Raw genomic sequence first — 19,543 nt, forward strand, 5'->3', positions numbered from 1 at the left:
ACAGAGATGGCCCGAGTGTCCATTCCCGCCCCCACCTCCCCAGCCCCCCACCAGCTTCACTTGCTTCCTCCTCCCCGTGGCTGCCTCAGGCTCACTCCTCTCCCAGCATCACCTCTTCAGTGAGATCCAGTTTCCCTAAAAGACAAGAGAAAGCATGGCAGCAGCTTCCTTCCGCTTGGAAGATAAATATAAATGGCCTCACGAACCTCTTGAAACTGCAGAGGGGAGCAGGAGGGAAAAAAAAAAGTTGAGAAGGCAATGCAAATTAATTATCTCAATAAATCATCCTGCTACAGATTATTATGTCATTTACAGGCCACGCAGAGGGGCAGCAGAGCGGGGGGATTAAATGCTTGGAACCTTGGTTCTACCTCTTGCTGTCCACGTGGCCTCGACTCAGTTTCCTCGAAGATGGTAATAACCGTACCTCCTGGGCAGTGATGGTGTGAGGAGCAGCTGAGTCCACACAGGTACAGCACTCGGCACAGCGATGAGGCGCCTGCCTTGAGCACTTGATAATTGTTAGCTGCGGTCATTATTAAAGCTCCAGTTTCACGGACACGCACGTTCAGGGATGACTACACCCACGATGTCGGTCTCTCTTCTCAGGCTAACAATAGCTCCCTCTCCACAACCAATAAGACAGGAAAAGAAGGAAGAGGGGATGAGGAAAGGGAGACTCATCCAGTGCCTGGTGCGCTGACAGAGGTGCGGGTGCTGACCTCTGCCTGCCCACACGACCCAGGAGGAGGGACCGCTTCAGCTATGATGCTCTTCCTGTTCGAACGAGTTCAGGACTCTTACAGGAAGGGCAGTGGGACATGCTCTTTGCAGATGGAGCTTGCCACCACCAGAGGTATGTGTTTTGCCAGGGGAGAGGGCACTGGACCGGGAGTCTTCCCGACGTCAACTGGCTTCCTCTCTCAACTCTTTGTATCACTGCCTCACAGATGTTCTCCCTGCCCCTGATTTAAATTAGCTCCTACCTGTCATTCTCTCTTGTAGTTTATTGTTCTTTATGATTAGCCTTTAGCCTTTATTCACTTTTTAATCACGGATACATTGCATGTTTATTTGTTTAGCATCTTCTCTCCCAGTAGATTATATAGCTCTAGAGGGCAGGGATTAGGTGTGTTTTGTGGACCAAGTACAATCACTTAGCCTCACCTTTTTAATCTGCTAAATGAGGATGGTAATACTGCTTTTGCCTACCTCACTGAGCTGTGAAATTAAAAAAGATAATACATGTGAACGTGCCTGTAAATCATGAAACAATGCAAATATTAGTTATGCTCAGTGACATGTCTGTTTGAACGTACATCACCAGGCGAACGCTTGTGAAATGAACTCCTAGGCAGATTAGCATTTTGTTGAATGAGATAATGGAGGCAAGTGCTCACAGCAGGATGCATCCCGCGCTAGCTGCTGATTTGTAGAGTAGAAGAGGGCCGTCCCAACCTCTAGAAACCCCATCGTCACTCAGTCCATCCGCAGTGGGCTTGAAACAGTTCAACAGGAGCACGCCTGTGGCTGGAGGTGTCTAAACACAAGCCACAGTGAGTAACCTACAGCCCATCCACTCTGCACACTGGGGAAGGGTTCGCAAGTTCGTTCTCAACTAAGGTGTCCCTTTCCTACCACAAGGCAAGGATGAGGGGTATGACACCTTCCCGTGCCCCAAGGCAGAGAGACTGCAGAGGGAGGAAAGCCGTATCCAGAATGGCTGCCGCCGCCAGCGTTTCACAGAGAGCACGTGGGAGAAGCATGAATCTCCTTCGGTTCAAACGCTGAACAGGTATGCGCAGATTCACATTTGGAACAGGAGGGATGTAGCTGATGAATATGCTAATCCTGGGCTTAGATTCTTCTGCTTGTGATGGACCAGCAAGGAAACGAGAAATGATCCTTTCTCACGGCCAGTGTGGTGCATGGATCACTGAGGCTGGGAACCCAAAGGTCAGATGGTGTTAAACCAGAGAGACAAAAATAATAGATCAGATTGGACCAACACAGATCCATCTTCCTTCACTAAGCTGGTCTCAGGTGTTACCAAGTCCAAGCTCAACCTGCTTGCGGGAGGACAGGCCCATAAATCGAGAGATGAGTCATTAGGGCAAGGAATAGTGCCTTTATTCGGAAAGCCAGCAAACCAAGAAGATGGTGGAATAGTGTCTCAAAGAACCATCTTCCCTGAGTTAGAATTCAGGCTTCCTTTATACTAAAAGGGGAGGGGTTGAACTCCTTTTTCTGGAGGGGATGTGTTAACTTCTTCCTGCCTGCAGCCTTTCACAGGTGGGCCTGGTCAGGATGTTCCCTGTGAGCTAAACAAAGGTATTTTAGCTTAACTCTCACTATCTGGGAGGCAGGGTTCCCAGAAATGGGCCATTATGTTTAATTTTAGCTTATAGGCAACATCTCTTCAGTGATTAACTTGTATTAGAATTCAAAGCTTTTTCCCTATTACTCAGGTTTTTGTCTTATTTCTCAGGGAGGAAGGATGCGGAATTGACACCATAACTATGCTAGCTATTCCTTGTTGTCTGGTGTGTATGTAATTATGGTGTAATCGACTGCTTAGTAAACTGCGTAGAGTATGTTCGCACCTTTTATGGAGTCCCTGGCTCTCCCAGGACCCCAGATTCCCTGTTGTTGGCAGGGAGCCCAGTTTTCCCCCACGTCTTGGCCTTGGGCCTGAGTGAGCTTCAGTCACTGTGTCTTTACACACAGAAACAAAGGTGAACAGTGAGCCCAGGAGAGGTAACAGGTAAAGGGAGCGTAGGTAACAGGTCAAAGGGGAGAGAGTTCGGCCCTAGGATGGGGGCAGGAAGATGCCCCACACACTGGGTCCACAAGAAGACGAAGCCCCATCGCAGACGCACATCAAGACATACAGACAGTGACCAAGGTGGAGAAGCCAGGTGAGCCAATGTCACACCACTGGACACGGGAGGAGCTGGGCTGGTGACCACCCAGGCCAGGGAGATGAGAATTGGAAGGAGAGCGGGGCACAAATATGTAATACATTTTTAAAAAACCTTAAATTGTTAAATGAATGACTGCCACTCGTGTAATTGTTTTATCTTAGTCCCAGAAGATTGGGGTTAACTTTACTCTCATCTGTCACTGGGCTGTGGCCACAGAAAGGGGCTTCTCGCAGGCTCCACCTGGGTTCATCTACATTTTTTCCAAACCTAAGTGACCTGGTGTGAGAAACGTGCTGTAACAGAGGTAAGTACAGGGCTCTGTGATTAGAAGCTGGGGGGTGAGGGAAGGCCTGTGGGAACCTGTCACTATGCGGAGGGAGAAGCCCAGACAGAGCAGGCTGTGATGGGGGCCTGTGGGCAGAGGCCTGGCGGGTACCCTGTGCTTGAGGGCCGCAGAAAGCAAGCAGCACAGAGAGGGCCTGGGGAGGCAAACCCAGACGAGAGGCTGCGGCAACTGCGTCTAACTTCACCATTTTGCCCAAGGCGGGCTCTGATCGCCAGGCGGAGGTTGAACAGTTCCTCAAACAAGAGGTTGCCCCTGGTCTGCCCTTCTCAGTCCCGGGAGGAGCGTGCGCCAGGCCACGGTGAAGGCAAGTATGAGAAGAGTCGGCTGAAAGTAAACAGGGTATTAAAAGGGATCCGGGAAAGTGAAAGCAGAGTCTGAGAGCAGGAGCACAAAGTCAGGAGCTGGGAGGTGGAGGCGTGGGTCCTTCCTCCAGGAGACAGAGGAGAGCTTTGTGCAGCCGGCCTCGCATCTCCGGCTGCGCGAGGACCGGGCCAGGGCCATGCGGGGGCCGCTCCTCTCCACGCTTCTCCTGGCTGCTCTGTCGCAGGTACGTCCTGGCTGTCCTGCCACTCCTTCCCCCGGGGACTACGGCGACTCATTGCCTCAGGTCAGAAGTAAAAAGGCAGAGAAGATGGGGGAAGAAGAGGGATGCATTCCTTGTGGAAATACTTGCAGGGAGCCATTTTCCTCTCCAAACCAAGTCCTGTTTTTAGTTCATTAGCTTCGGGAAATGGCAAACATTTCTCCCTTTCGGGTAAGGGCACTTAATTCCTGCCTCCGATATGTTTGAACAGCTCCCAGATTTTCATTAGATGTATTTTTTCCTGGAGTCTGCCGGCACACGCACTCGGGAGCCACAGCTCTGCGGGCGGGGTGGCCGTGCCCCTCTGCGGGCGCTGAGGGTAGTTGTGTGCACACAGGCACTGGAAAAAGTGATCCTGGCGGCTTTCTTCAGCTAAGCCTGTCCTTGTTTGAAAGGAGCTCTTCGGAGCAAGCATTTATGTTTTTGAAACATCCTATTATTTTGTCTTTTCTTAACCCTTGTGTTTTTTAATTTTCACGAAAAGGAATCAGTCCTCAGGATCTTTACGTTTCAAGCAGCAGACCAAAGGGAAGTGTAGTATGAGCAATTCTTTGCTTTAGTTTTTTTTATTAAGATAATTTAAACAGGGTGACGTATTTATGGATTTATTACCATGGTGGCTTTTCCTAGCCCAGGAGACAGAGCCTTTGAAACGTGGTGACTTAGAATACAGGGATGTGTCTGTGAGTTCATTTGATTGAGGCAGTAAGTAGTAGATGTATCTTAGAAAACAAGGAATTGAAAAATTTTTATATATGGAGAGATTTAAGATTCGAAAAGGGTCATAGCAAGAATGTCAGTGGTACTATTATGTGGGGGGTGCTTTTCCCAGTAGAGGTGAGATGGGGCTGCCTATTGCCTAGTCCACTGCTCTTGAGAAAAAGCCTGTCATTTCTGTAGGTTGAGAACTACAGCATATCCCCACACAGTGAAGATTCCAACAGAGAGAGATGTGCTCAAAATGAAAGACAAAAAATAACACAAAAAGAGGTTCTAGATAGAGCAACAAGAAAATATTATGCTTAATGGCAAAGTTAAGGATCTGAAATTTGAAGGGTCTGATAATATCTACCATTTATAGAAAATCTACTATGTGCCAAGCGCTTCGCTGCAGACTTTTGTCGTTATCTTAATCCTCAAAATAACCTCGCAAAGTGGATGTTATTAATCTTGTTTTACAGAGGATTGAGGCTCGAAGATCGAATAAATGAGTCATCTAAGATCCCAGAACTACACTAAAGCTCAGCTCTGTGGTCAGAACCTACATTCTTTCTGTTGTATTATTCGGATGATTCTTGTGTTGTTTTGAGATTTTGATTTTGAAAACAATCAAAATGTCTGAAGAAAAAAGTATATATAATTCTTTATGTTTACCTACATATTTGCCATTTCCGGGTCCCGTGATTTTTTCCTGTATTTCTAAAGTACTATCTATTGTTTTCCCTTCAGCCTGAAGAGCTTCCTTTAGTATTTCTTGTGAGGGAGGTATATTCTAGCAACAGTTTCTCTCAGTTTTTGTGTATCTGGAAATGTCTTTAATTTCACCTTCACTTTTAAAAGATAGTTCCACTGGAGATAGAATCCCAGGTTGACAGTTTTTTTCTTTCAGCATTGTCTCTGGGTGTCTTGTTCTTCTCCTCCTCCTTTTCTTAAGATGCAGCTTTTGTTTGTTTGGGTTTTGTGTGTGTGTGTGTGTGTGTGTGTGTGTAGTTTTAGGGTCACAGGAAATTTGAGAGGAAGGTACAGAGATTTCCTGCCTACCACCTGCCGCCACACACGCATAGCCTCCCCTCTACCCAGATTATCAACATCCCCCAGGAAAGCCATACATTTGTTACAACTGATGAACCTACATTGTCGCATCATAACCATCTAGAGTCCGTGGTTTGCATCAGGGTTCACTCCTGGTGTTGTAGGTCCTATGAGTTTGGACAAATGTGGAATGACATGTGTCCACTAGTACAATATTGTACAGAGCATTTTCACTGCCCTAAAATCCTCTGTGCTCCGCCTGTTTTCCCCTTCCCGCAACCCCTGGCAACCACTGAGCTTTTTACTGCCTCCATAGTTTTGCCCTTTCCAGAAAGTCACATAGGTGGAATCATACAGTATGTAGACATCTCAGACTGGCTTCTTTCAGTTAGTAATATACATGTCTTTTCAAGGCTTGATACCTCATTTCCTTTTAGCACTGAATAATACTCCATTGTCTGCATGTACCACAGTTTCTCCACTCACCTAGTGAAGGACATCTTGGTTTTCTTTTTTTGATGCGAAGTCAGGTCTCACACTTACTGTTATTCTCTTGTGTGTGATACTCCCTGTTTCTCAGACTGATGCCAAGATTTTCTCTTTGTCCTTGGTTCTCAACCTTGTAACCTCAGAGATTATATAGAAGTACTTCAAGACCGGAAAGATAAACAGGTGTCCCCAGGTGGGCACTTTGGGGAGTGGGAACTGCATCAGAGGGAGCAACATGAGGAAGAGTATGGAGGAGAAACCGACCTGGTGCCTCTGGTCAAGTGCACCACATAGGAGGTCAAGTGCACCTTGAGCACTGTGGCTAGCGAGGACGGCGGAACCAGCACACACAGGGCTTAGATACCGTGCTCAGAAGTTTGGACTGTATACTGTTGACAGTAGGGAGCCCCTGATAGGCTTTTAGGAGATGAGGAGTAAATCAGATGTTTTCTGTTTGTTTGGTTCGTTGGTTTTTGGTGGAGGTGCTGGGCACGGACAGATATGTTTTTTAAAGAGATCCGTGGTAGGTTCATTGAAGTCATTCTTAAGGGAGGGAGACCAGTTAGGAACTTACTGTGACAGTACTTGGTAGCAGTGAAAATGAGGGAAGAGCGACTAGTCTGAGGGATATGAGGTTGATAAGCAGGATTAGTTGTTAAGTGGCTGTGGGAGGGGAGGGAGAGCAAGAGGGCCTGGATGACTCCTAGCTTCCTGACTCCAGAGTGTGGAGAGGGTCTCTCGGGTGGAGGGGGCAATGATGAGTTTGGGACGTGAGTTTTTCCTGTAGGACGTTCCAGTGGAGATGTCCAGTAGGCCGTCAGCGATACGGGTCTGCAAGCAGCAGAGTCCTGGATGGACATTCAGATTTCAAGCCGCATAGGGTCGAAAATGAAGGCAAGGGGGTGGGTGAGAGGGTCAAGAAACCGTGTGCAGAGTGAGAACAGCAATGCAATCAGGTCACGAAACACCGATGAGCTTAACTCTAAGTCAGATGCAGGGTAATAGGAGCCTGCAAAGGAGACTGAGAAAGTATGTCTAGAGGCCGGGGTAGAACTGGGCGGGGGGGTGGGGGTGGGGTGGGGAGCTGGTGTCATAAAAGCCAAGGAAGAGTGGAGAATTGAGTCCAACACCTTAGAGAGAGGGGCATGGGGACAACGGAGCGTTCTCAGCCCAGCTGAGAGGCCACTGAACCTGGCAAGGAGTCCCTGGTAACCATGGCCGAGCCTGGGCAAGATTGAGAAGCAGATATTTACTATTTCTAGCCTCACTGTTTCTACTCCCTCTGCATCTGGGATTTCCGTTGGCCCTCCTCCTCCTCTAGAAGCCCAGCACTGTACCCTAAAAGTCTACTCTCACATTGTATATTCAACTCAAACAGTAGCTTAAAGTGTTACTCTGGGGGAATACATGTCTCATCAGTGGTAAGAAAAAAGGCTGAAGATTTAATGGTGAAATTTCAAACAGATGCTTTTAAGTGTACGGTTTTTGAGTTGGAAGAGGTTTAGATCTCTGGATCAGTCCAACTGCCTTCAGTTCCGTCAGATAAAAACTGGGAGTTAATTACAGAAATTACTTGCTGGGCACTGTGCTAAGTGCCAATACTATACCAGCAAGTGAACCTTGAGTCCCTGTTGGGTGGCTTAAGGGTGAGTGGAGAAAACAGGCACTTATACACATAATTTCAGTACACAGACAGGTAAAAGGGAGCGTGGAGAGGTTATAGAAAGTCTCCTGGAAAAGGTGGTAACTCAGTGAAGGAGTGGGGGCAGGTGAAGGTTACAGGTAGAAGGAACAGCCTCAGATATGCAGGGAACCACTGCTAGAAGCTAGCACTTGCTAGAAGCTAAGGAATATAAGGAACGCAAGAGAGGAGGAGGGCCCTGAATGCTGTGCTCAAGAGCTTGGACCTCTCTGAAGGTTGCTGATCTTTAGATGTGAGGGATGAAGGAGACGGAGCAGGTGAGGCTGATGTCACCTGCTCCATCCCCGGCTTGGGGAACTCAGTGGATGATGCCACCATTCACTAAAATGGGGACTAACTGAGAGCAGTTTCTTGTGGGGGAGGGAGAAAGTGAGAATATACCCTGTAGAAATGAATGAGTTACTTATGAGCTCAGAGGGGAGAGGGTAGGCTGGAGAGGAGAAACAGATGCAGCGATTCAGTGATTTGTTCAATATCAAAGCTGGTTTGTGGCAAGACCTGGCCTAGGGAGGGGAGGAGGGTAAGGACTGAGAGCTCAGGCTCTGGAAGTTGCCTGCCTGGTATAAGTGCCCCTCTTCTTCCACTTACTTGACATGTATCCTAGAGCAGGTTAAGCAGTCTGGGCCCCACAGTCCTCATTTGTAAAATGGGGTGTATCGTTTCCTACTGCTACTGAAACAAATTGCTACAATCTTAGTGGCTTCAAACAGCACAAATTATTATCTTACAGTTCTGGCATCTAGTCTGAAAACAGAGCTAAAATCAAGGCAGGTCTGTGTTCCTTGTGGGGAGTCTAGGGGAGAATATGTCCTTTGCCTTTTCCAGCTTTTATAAGCTGCCTGCATTCCTTGGGTTGTGGCCCCCCTTCAGCGGCATCATGTTACCTCTGCTTCTAGCACTGCATCTTCTCTGACACACCTGCCTCTCTCTCTCTTTCCCTTATAAGGAAGAGTATAGAGGAGGGGAGAATTGGGAGTTTGTTTCTGGTCATGTGACGTTTGCTATGGCTGTCAAATATCTCAGTGGGGGGTCTGTTAAGTAGCCGGTTTGAGTCTGAGTTCAGAAGAGAGGCCTGGGTGCAGATATGAGATACAGTGAAGGAAGTTACTTCAGGGGGCTCCTGTGTTTAGAGATGAAGACGATGAGAAGAAACCAGCAAAGGAGACTGAGAAGGAGCCATCAGTGAGGAAGGAGGAGTGAGAAAGAGTCATGTGTTGGAAGCTGAGTGCAGAAAAGTTTAAGGAGCGAGTGATCGCGTCAAATACTGATAGATACGACTGCTATTACAACTCACCGCACTATGTTCTAGTAATTTGGGGGAAATCTATTTCTAGAAAATCTCTGAAATTGGTTTGAGGAACCATTTCTAACGTCACCTTTATTGGCCAATGAAGTTCTGCTGCAGGGCCCAGGGCACGGAGCTGTCAGATACGGCACCTGAAGGAAGGCCTGGAGAGGTGGCAGAAGTGCGCCATGGTAAACAGCTTTGTCACTGGCCCTGTCAGTGCCCTCATCGGAAGCCCAGCTGCCCTCCTGGAGTGAGCCTGGTGAGGGATGGCTGTGGGTGCTGTAAAATCTGTGCCAAGCAACCAGGGGACTCCTGCAACGAAGCTGACCTTTGCGACCCGCACAAAGGGCTGTACTGTGACTACTCAGCAGACAGGCCTAGGTACGAGACCGGAGTGTGTGCATGTAAGTGTTTCCTTCTGGACCGGCTGGAAAATGTTGTCTAGACAGGATTTTTTTTTTTTCTGCAATTTTCTTTGGAATAATCAGCTTAATTTGACTAAACATTAACTGGGTTTAGTTTTCACGCACCAGTGAGACTGGCCTTGTCATACTGTGAAATGAGCGTATGTTACACACTTTCAGAAATCTGTTATTTTTATCGCATTGAAATGATCTTGCAGTTCTTCTCAGGTAATTGCTCTTAATGATAAAAATAGGAGAAATTATGTAAGCAGCTTGACTTATTATAGGGCCACAAAATGACAGCTTTTAATATTGTCAAAAGCAATCTGAATGCAGCCTTTCTGAAGGCTAAATTATTTTTCTGAAAATATAAGGATGTATATCTAGTATTCAGACATACTGCTTTAATCTCAGCCTTCCCAACTAACCATCAAGTTCCTGTACTTTTTACTGAGGCAGATTTGTGAAAAAGAAGCTAGGGGCACCCCAAATCACAACGGGATCCTCAGCTTTATGGGTCTTAGCTCTGGAGACTGCTTGAGACCATCTGAACCTATGCCTTGACAGTAATTCAGGTTGCTGATTTATTTAAAATTATTTAAAATTTCTAAGGGAAGAGAAATACTTATGTCAGCTGGGTAGTTAAGTTACTGTGTAGAAAAGTCTAAGTGGGAAGGCAAATTACTAGCAGAAGTTTGGTTGTGAGTTTGGAATGAGAGCACATCTCTGGAGTTGGACTGAACGTGTGGAACAACAGTTCAAGTTTGATAGCCTGATGCCCCTGTAAGCACTTTATTATTGTATATTGGTTAAGAATGTAGGCTCTGGGTTCCAATTCTGAGCTCTGTCTGCTGAGTTACCTTGATCAAGTTGCTTAATCTCTCTGTGCCTCAGTTATATCATATGTACTTCCTATTTTATAGAGTTGTTAGACGGTTCAAATGAAATGACAACACAAAACCCAAAACACCGAGCACAAATATCTTGTATGTAGTAAATTCTCAAAAACATTGGCTATTACTTAGGGAAATTCAATAGGGAAAACATCATCTATCTGACTCTGGCATTTGGGACACCCCTTTCTCCCAAACAGTGCCAGGCAACGTATTTCATTAACCTAACAAACACTTAGTGAGCATTCACTACTGAGCTACACGCTGGGGAAACAACAGGGAAAAAAAAAGATACAGGTCCTGTGCTCACAGAGTCAGAGTTTATTGTTTCAGATCTTTGCACAAGTAATTTTACGTACAATGTGATGAGTATTGTAACAGAGCACAGCCATGAGGATGATCTATAACTGGGGTCACAAACTATGGCTCAGGGACCAAATATGGCCACAGTCTGTTTCTGTAAATAATGTTTTATCAGAGAACAACCACCGCAGTTCAGTTACATGTAGTCTGTGGCTGCTTTACAATAGCAGGGTCCAGTAGTTGCAACAGAAATTGAATAGCCTATAAAGGCTAAGATACAACTTTACAGAGAATGTGCTGATTCATCATACAGAACAATTGTTTTTAAACTTTTTTTTTTTTTTTTGATCTGAGGATCCCTTTAGTCTTAGATATTAATGAGGACCCAAAGAGCTTTTGTTTAGGTGAGTAATTTCTTGATAATTAATGGATTAGAAATTTTAAAACACTTACTTATTTGTTTAAAAATAACAAATCCATTGCAAATTAATAGGAATAATATATTATTTGTGAAAAAATTTTACTTTAAAAACAAAGAAATTTAGAGAAGAATGGAAGTGGAATTGTTTTACGTTTTTGTAAATCTAATGTAACAGAAGATAGATTCTTACATCTGCTTCTGCATTCAATATACTGCTATATGTTGTTTTAGTTTGGAATATGAAGGGATTCCAGCCTTACAAGATACATTGTTGGAAAGGGAATATTTTAACAGACTTCTCAGATAATTGTGAATATCCTTTTTTCATATGAAAACTTCAGAAGTGGAGTTTCTTACAAATTAGTTGCATCACTGCTAATCATGTGGAACCTGAAACCACATCAGTGCACTTATCAAACTCGGTGACATTAAAATACATTGGTCTATTCAAAGACCCACTTGGAATGGGACTTTTCCTTATGCATAATTTTGAAATACCATGCATTGGTTATTTGGAAAATACCAGTTTGGAACAATGGGTTGTGTAGACATTTTTAAAAATCACATTAATTAGTACTCAAATCATCAGAAAAGTCTACATTTTGTGTAGCTATAAAGATCTGAGTGGTGGACACAAGTTTCCCAAAATTCTATTTTTTGCTCAAGAGCTTAAATCCTGTCATTGGCAACAAGTACCCTCAGTTGTTTTCCTTGAAGTGACAGGCTCGCTTTGATTTTCAAGAAAATGTCTGCCAAATACCCAAGTCTGAATAACTGTGATTTATCTGTTAGTCATTTCTTCAGGGGAAGTTACCACTAAAAAAGTGGCTAGTTCGGTCCACAACTCAAACAATAACATAGGTGCTTTTCCTCAACATGACTAGTGTGCTTTGGTTCAGTATCTACAGAAAGCCTCAATGTATACTTCCTGTTTTGTCACAAAGAATATTAAAAAGACATGTATTTGATCATTCAGATTTAATAAAATTAGTAATTTTAACTGTCATTAAGGACATTCTTAGGTAAACAAAGAACTTTTTAAAAAAGTATATTTATGTATAAGTGCATGGCAAGCAGAAATACAGTGACTGACTTGTACAGTTTGATTCATGCTAAGGTGGCAGCAGCAGTTTTAGCCACCACTGCTTTTGCAAGTATCAACACAGTGACGACAGTCAGTCACATCTTAGTATTGTGAAAACGTTTTGACCTTCAGTTCTGTGAAAGGGCCTCAGGTGCTGCCAAGAGGTCTGTGGGCCACACTTTGAGAACTGCTGATCCCAGTCAAGAATGCCCTCAGGGGAAGTGGAAGGCTCTTCCAGTTCTCCTACCAAAATCAGTTACTATGCAGTACTGTAAACAAATTATGATTTCTTCAACAATTCACTTACCCTAACTTCCTAGGAATATCTCCCAGCCTATTGTTGGGCATCTGGGGCACCAGCCATCACCCCAGCTCTGAAGGTTACAATCATTATCCCAGTGCTATACTCATAGTGATTTTTTATTAACTTTACTCCAGAACAGGGAACAGGGTCTTAATTTTGAAGGTGTCTACTTGGGGCTGATCATCTACGATATAAAGAAAATGTCTCAGTTTCACTTTTTACAGATGTTCTGTGAATGAGGTTCTAGATGGGGCCTAAGAAATGGAGAACTATACTTCGTAAAGGAGACAGCAGTTTCCTCTATGCTTTACAACTGGAGGTCTAGACTATCAGTTATGGCTGCTTTGGTGATTTTACTCTTTCCCCTTTTCAGACCTTGTAGCTGTGGGATGTGAGTTCAACAGTGTACATTATCATAATGGCCAAGAGTTTCAGCCCAATCCCCTGTTCAGCTGTCTCTGTGTGAGTGGGGCCATTGGATGCACACCTCTGTTCATACCAAAGCTGGCGGACAGGCACTGCTCTGGGGCTAAAGGTGGAAAGAAGACTGATTGGTCAAAATGTGGCCTGGGACCGTCACAACAGCAGCTCTCATCAAGCTACAAGACAATGCCAGGTACTCATAAGTAGAACTGTTTCTCATGTATGACTTTGCCTGGTTTTCTTTCATGTTCCTTTTATGTACCATAGGAACTCAGTAAGTACTTACTGATTTAGTTTGAGTGTGCCATCCTATTCAGTCTCTGCCTCAGGCAGTTATGCTTTAAGTGCCTGAAAAGGGAACTTAATAATGTTTCAGATTTTTTCCTTTATTTTTTTTGGCTGCACGGCTTGTGGGATCTCAGTTCCCCGACCAGGGATTGAACCCAGGCCACAGCAGTGAGAGTGCCAAATCCTAAGCACTAGACCACCAGGGAACTCCCAAAATATTCCAATTTTTGAAAGCTCTACTAGGTCAGGAAAACTCTTCTAAACTCTTAAGACCTCTACTTATTTCCATTTAACCTCTTCTCAGGAAAACTGACCAAATACTGTTCACGTGTACCTTTGCCTGGAAAAATTTTTATTTGTATTGTTATATTATGGGCAAGAAGTATGAACCATCCAGTTTCAAAAACTTTCAAAGGCAACTTTTCCATATGGTAAGAGCAGAAATGGAAGGCTACTGATCAAAATACTTGAGGATATGTGCTGAATTTGTAAATATTTCTAAAAACATAATATAAAATTACCCTTTCATTCACTCTGAAAATGAAGCTTAACACTTACCAACTCCTCTCTCTAAATAAATGTGCACACAGGCATTTTTAAGCGGGTTACCCAGGTACGTGTGTAGTCAGAAATTTGGGATGAGAATCTTTACTGCTCATCTGGTGCACCTGGCCATTTACAGTTGGTGTCAGTATATTCCTAAACCTTGTAGTTTGGTCTGCTCTAAGTTAGCATCTTATTTAGGTGCTGGGGTTTTTTGGGGACAAGAATTTCAAAAATGCCAGCAGATGAAGCACAGGTGAGGAGGGACTCAAACGGTGCAGTAGTGATGCCTGGTTATTATTCACATCTGAGTTTTCATCCAGAAATCAAGAATGCCTTTTTCTTGAAATTTAGAGGTTAGTAAATGAAAGGTGCCATGGAAATATGGAATATTTATATATGCTAAGGACTCCTAAATTCACCTACATTATGTGGATGGTTAATAAAAGCAAGTATAATCAGAGAAATGAGTTTGAGATCTTTAAAAACTAATTCTCAAAGGAACATCCTCTGGGATTCCAATTATGCCAATTAATTCAAAAAAATTTAACAGGTTGTGTGGCAAATTGGCATTTACCATATATGGTTTTTCAGCTAACAGCAGGATACTACTAATGCTCTAAAACTTTTGAAATTATAAGCCAAATTGTTCTTTTTTCCAAATATACAAGAACAGTTGGTTTTCTGCGTTGGATCTGAGCGACTCAATGTAAGTTCTTAGAACTCGCATGTGAACCTCCCTGGTGAGACTAACCTTAGAGCAGCAGTTGTCCCCAAGTAAAGGTCTTTGGATCAAGGTCAAGTTGGTCTCCCTTGTGAAGTCAGAGCAGTTCCAGTGGATTCACTTGAAACCTGGTTGGAGGAGGCTTCAGATGGTCATTCTTAGTGGTTACTGCTTTGCTACAAGAAATAAGAAAATCTCCCAAGTGCTCTTTGGTAATTAAAATATAGGCCGAGATGTGTTTCAAAGGAAGAATATGTTCAGTTTAATGTCTCTCCTCTACTTAACTCTGAAACTGTGCTTATGGGCCGAAACAGGAGTTGGACTTTTAAGATTAAGCACAATGGGACACACACATAATTTAAGATATATTTGTGAAAGTAATTTATATACTTAGTTAATTCCAGACAGTCTATGGTTGGAATCTAGCTTTTGCTTGGTCAACAGGAAGCATGCAATGACATAATGCCCCTATGCTTTTCTCACTGCTCACCAAACACTAAACTTTCACTTCTAAAATTTCTTCTAGTTCTCCCGCCCTTTAATGACTGTTAAGCAAATTCCTGAATTGCAGCTCTTGCCTTAGCTCTAAGGGGGGTTATTGGTAATACGATAATCTAACCTACCTTTATTTATTGCAGATGTACACCAAGCTTTTAATCTGCTTCCTGCGCTGAGGTCTTTAAACTGTTGTCTGCCTTCCAGGTATCTCCATTTTTCTGCTTCCTTTCCCTCAGTTCAATGTGCAATTCAAGATCCTACTGTAATATACACTGACAACAGTATCAAACTATTATTTTATTCAAAGATAGCACCTACTTCAAAGTGACGTATTTCCTATCAAGAAGGCATTTTGGGCGGGGGGGGGGGGGTCCTTTTAAAATTGACATTTTAAAGTAATGTAGTCAGAATTTCACTTTGTTCAGTTGGAGACTCAAACCTCCACCTTCTTCCCGAGGCACCGACTTTAGGATGCATATTAACCTGAGGGAAATGCTTTGAGACAATGAACCAAAATTTGTAGTTTCCTTAAAATGAACCAAGTGCCTGATTCATTCCTGAGCAGAACAAGATGATCCCGATGGATTTACAGGAAGATGGCAGAATTATTATGCACTCTTCATATTCTCATTATTCACCCCCTTCCCCTTGTTTCCCCTGAGCTGCAGACAGTGGAGGGGGGGCTCTGTCTATCCAACCCGCTCACCCATAGGTCCGTCCATTCATTCCAAAGTGAAATGAAGTGGCTGGACAGTGGAGGGAATGCCATAGGCCTGATACCACAGGGAATGTAACAAGCTGAATGAATAAAAGAGATTGCACACTTTTTATGACTTAGTATACGATTATTTAGATTAGTTCAGTGTAATACAGAACATTTTCTAAAAGACTAGATTTTAAAAAGTGGAGAGAAAATAACTGGTCTCATTGATAGCTGACTTCTCAAATGTAACTTTTATATTTTAGATTTTAACACATCATGGAGTTTAACAGCAACGCCACATTGTTCTGATTAATATCTTGAATTCCCTAATCCTACTAATGTCTGTTTCAACATCTGCTGAAAATAGCATCAAGCACAAGGCAAGGACCAGAGAAAAGGCAGCTATCCATCAACGCATAAGCTTTTTTAGTACTCAGAGGCTGGGCTGAGCAGAAAGAAGCAAATGGATATTTTACTGTTTTTCTAAGATGAAGTATTTTTATTCCTAAGATATTGGACTGTAATATTTGACTGAAAGATAATTTGGGAAGTGGGAAAAAGAGAATGATGATTTAGACCGTAAGCTTATTTTATCCCGAGTTACATTATATAAAATTCAGATTAACTGTTCGCTCAAAAATAATGATTAAAAATTATCTATCTACATGAATACATACACATGTACTCTCCTCTCCTTTGTTTTAGCGTATAGGAATCTCCCACTTATTTGGAAAAGAAAATGTCTTGTGCAAGCAACAAAGTGGACCCCTTGCTCCAGAACATGTGGGATGGGAATATCTAATAGGGTAACCAATGAAAATAGCAACTGTGAAATGAGAAAAGAGAAAAGACTGTGTTACATTCAGCCTTGCAACAGTAATATAGCAAAGACAGTAAAGGTAAGGTTTAATTGGATTTAACTTCATTGTAATTCAATATTGAGACTCCTGAAAAGTGTGTTTTGGAGGTATTTGTTAATAAAAACTTCATTATAACTCTTAAGGTCAAACTCCCTTAGAGGAAAGCAGATATTAATTAACTGCACTTTGTGGGAAAAATTTGACCAAGCAGAGAGGCAGTGTTAACCTGTTGACTCTAGATGCTCTAACAACTGAATAGTGTGGGTCTTGATCAGCCTGATTTGTTGTGGTACCCCCACCATGTATATTGTTCTTTGGGAGTAGATCCTTTTCAGATTATATCTTCTTTTTCCTATATTAATTTTACATAGTGGAATCAGAGCAATCAATAAAAGATTTTGGTTGCTACATCATAATTATGAAAACAAACATTATGAACATCAGAGAAGTTCTGATCTTAAGTTATATATCATGAACTTGGAGAGGGAACCACACCATTTCCAAAAAACTTTGCTTAGCTACTACCTGCCAAAGGACTATGATATAATAATACATGCTCTAGGATTGCTTGGTATAACTGGAGCTGGTCCTACTTCTGGAACTAGGCAAGATGAATGTCTCTGGAGCAGTTTTCAGAAATGCTACAAAACCAATCTTATCCCCAAGTTATTCCCTATCCTATTAGAAAGTTGACAATTTCAAAGGGGTTAAGATTTTATTCATCTATCCATCTACTTAAAACTGAGCTGTGTTAGAGAGTTTGCTAAGTCTTGGCCCTTGACAGTAAACAAAACAGAGACATTTTCATTTATTGTGGAGCTAAGTCAAGGGTAGATAGCAAAAAACACTGGGGAATGGGTCCTATAATATGTTGGAGGAAGCACAGGGAGGATTTTCAAGGTCCTCTAGTGAGAGGGGATTTTAAAGGTAGAAAAGAAAGGGCTGGATGTCACTAAATGGCAACTATTAAGGCCTTAAAAAATAATTACATCTGTGTATTTGTGTAATAGTCTATAAAGTATCACTTTTCTGAAATATTGTAATCAAGTTTAAAGCATGACTTCTTAACATTATATATCTTTTCAGATCCCCAAAGGAAAAACGTGCCAACCTACTTTCCAACCCGTCAAAGCTGAAAAATTTGTCTTTTCTGGATGCTCAAGCACTCAGAGTTATAAACCCACTTTCTGTGGAATATGTATAGATAAGAGATGCTGTGTTCCTAATAAGTCTAAAATGATTACCATCCAATTTGATTGTCCAAATGAAGGGTCATTTAAATGGAAGATGCTGTGGATTACATCTTGTGTATGTCAGAGAAACTGCAGAGATCCAGGAGATATATTTTCTGAGCTCAAGATCCTTTAAAACCAAGCACATGGGGGAAAAGTTAAGGTTAATCATGTCATTACATCAAAATTTAAAAATGGTTGTAAAAGGGTGGCAAATCTGCCTTATTGGTTTATAACAGTAAGAATGCCTAGCTAGTCTCAGATAACTGTATTTAAGGTATTAGAAGCTTTAAAAAAGGTTCTCCTAAGAATGTATGTAAAATCTAAAAAACTTAAAATTGAGCTCTTAAAATATATAATTATATAATACACAGATATTTGGTTCCATCTATGTATTCCATATATAATGAAAAATTATATAATTTACAAGAGAACATTTTATTCTATAAAATAATCTGAAATAAGTTTGCTGAAGATATATAAAAAGCATGTTAAAGTTTTTAAACTTTATCTGTACTTTGACAATATAGCCTAGGCTCCAGTCAGATAATCATTATAGGGTGAGCAAGATTTTCTAGATTATATCTCCAATAGGAATAAGACTAAGCTGTAAATATATTTTTTATTTCCATTGCCCTATCCTGAATATCAGTTTATTAAGATTTCTTTTGGAAGGAAAAAAATGGAACTTCTTTGGCCGCTCCTTACAACTGTAATCTAAATTTTTATACCAAATACTGTAAAAAAAAATTTAATTTCCAAGATAAAGACCAAGAGCAGTATCCTTACTTTGAAAAGGAAAGAAATCTTAAAAATAACATTAAAGAAAGCATACAACACTGGCTTGAAAATAAACTGTTCCTCAAAATTACTTCCTTAAATGATAAATCTACCTATGAGTTTTAAATATAAATTGTGATTAAAGATAAATTAATGTTGAAGACTAAAACTGGAGATATATAGTAACTGAAACACTTTCACTAGACTATTATAGTCACTTACTGCAAAGTTTCAAAGAAAATATCAAGCTTAGTAATGTTCTGTTTGCTTATATAAATAGTGACAAGTGGCACTTGTCTGCTGAGCCAGTGGTTAAGACTCCGCACTTCCAGTGCAGGGGGCACAGGCTGGGGAACTAAGATCCCACATGCCACGTGGCACAGACAAAAAAAAATAGTGACAAGCAAAACTGATAACAAGTAGCATAGTTTAAAAGTATGGACATTTATTATTACAAAATCAACTGGTTTGATAAAAAACCATTATATTTAAAAATAATTTAATACAAGTTAAAATAATTGTAAATTATTCTTTTGAGTGCAAACAAGTGGTTACCCAGAGAAGAAATAAAACCTCCTTAAGTTGTAATAAAATCTATTCCTGAAGTCAGTGGCTATCACACAGAAATATTTATATTGTGTTCTACTCCTGTATTTACTTTTGAAGAGTCAGGAGAATTTAAACAGAATATGAAGACATAAATTATAAATAAATATAAAAAATATATGTACAAGACTTTCATTGAAGACATGACTATTTCTGTATAAGTGCCTGAATATGAGACGATAAATAAAGTAAAATGTTGAAGAACGCTGTTCTCTCAATTTTAGAAAATGCGACTCTTTTGGAAGACAAATGTTTAAAGTTAAGGCACTAGCACTTGGTTAATTTCACAGAGTGGTATCATCAACAAATTGTGATTAAATGGAAATCACTCTAAAGACAAAAATCTTCCTAATATGAAAAACACACATTAGGCTTTCTGAATCACAAAAATTC

The 19,543-nt window shown here is 41.8% G+C and overlaps 1 protein-coding gene across 3 annotated transcripts; it reads left to right on the forward strand.

Annotated features, from left to right (window-relative positions):
• The first annotated feature begins 8,912 nt into the window (after positions 1–8,912).
• On the forward strand, positions 8,913–19,527 carry CCN6 (cellular communication network factor 6). Of its 3 annotated transcripts, none has more exons than XM_057738926.1 (4): positions 8,913–9,488; positions 12,867–13,109; positions 16,378–16,571; positions 17,619–19,527. In XM_057738926.1, the coding sequence occupies exons 1-4, from the start codon at positions 9,185–9,187 to the stop codon at positions 17,898–17,900; spliced, it is 1,023 nt and encodes a 340-aa protein (XP_057594909.1). In that variant the 5' UTR covers positions 8,913–9,184; the 3' UTR covers positions 17,901–19,527. The 3 variants fall into 3 exon arrangements, with proteins under 3 accessions (XP_057594909.1, XP_057594912.1, XP_057594911.1); XM_057738929.1 differs by lacking the exon at positions 17,619–19,527 and adding an exon at positions 15,110–15,173 and having other exon boundaries at positions 16,378–16,505; XM_057738928.1 differs by having other exon boundaries at positions 9,218–9,465.
• The last annotated feature ends 16 nt before the right edge of the window (positions 19,528–19,543 follow it).

This window comes from Hippopotamus amphibius, chromosome 6 (genome assembly GCF_030028045.1).
Source record: "Hippopotamus amphibius kiboko isolate mHipAmp2 chromosome 6, mHipAmp2.hap2, whole genome shotgun sequence".
In the NCBI taxonomy this organism is placed as follows: Eukaryota; Metazoa; Chordata; class Mammalia; order Artiodactyla; family Hippopotamidae; genus Hippopotamus; species Hippopotamus amphibius.

What these genes read in the sequence shown, in the direction of transcription:
- CCN6 (XM_057738926.1), top strand. Translation starts at nt 9,185, where the DNA reads ATGAAGTTCTGCTGCAGGGCCCAGGGCACGGAGCTGTCAGATACGGCA. An exon ending in CGAGACCGGAGTGTGTGCAT is followed by an intron (nt 9,489 to 12,866) that starts GTAAGTGTTTCC and finishes TCCCCTTTTCAG; the next exon opens with ACCTTGTAGCTGTGGGATGT. An exon ending in ATATAGCAAAGACAGTAAAG is followed by an intron (nt 16,572 to 17,618) that starts GTAAGGTTTAAT and finishes ATATCTTTTCAG; the next exon opens with ATCCCCAAAGGAAAAACGTG.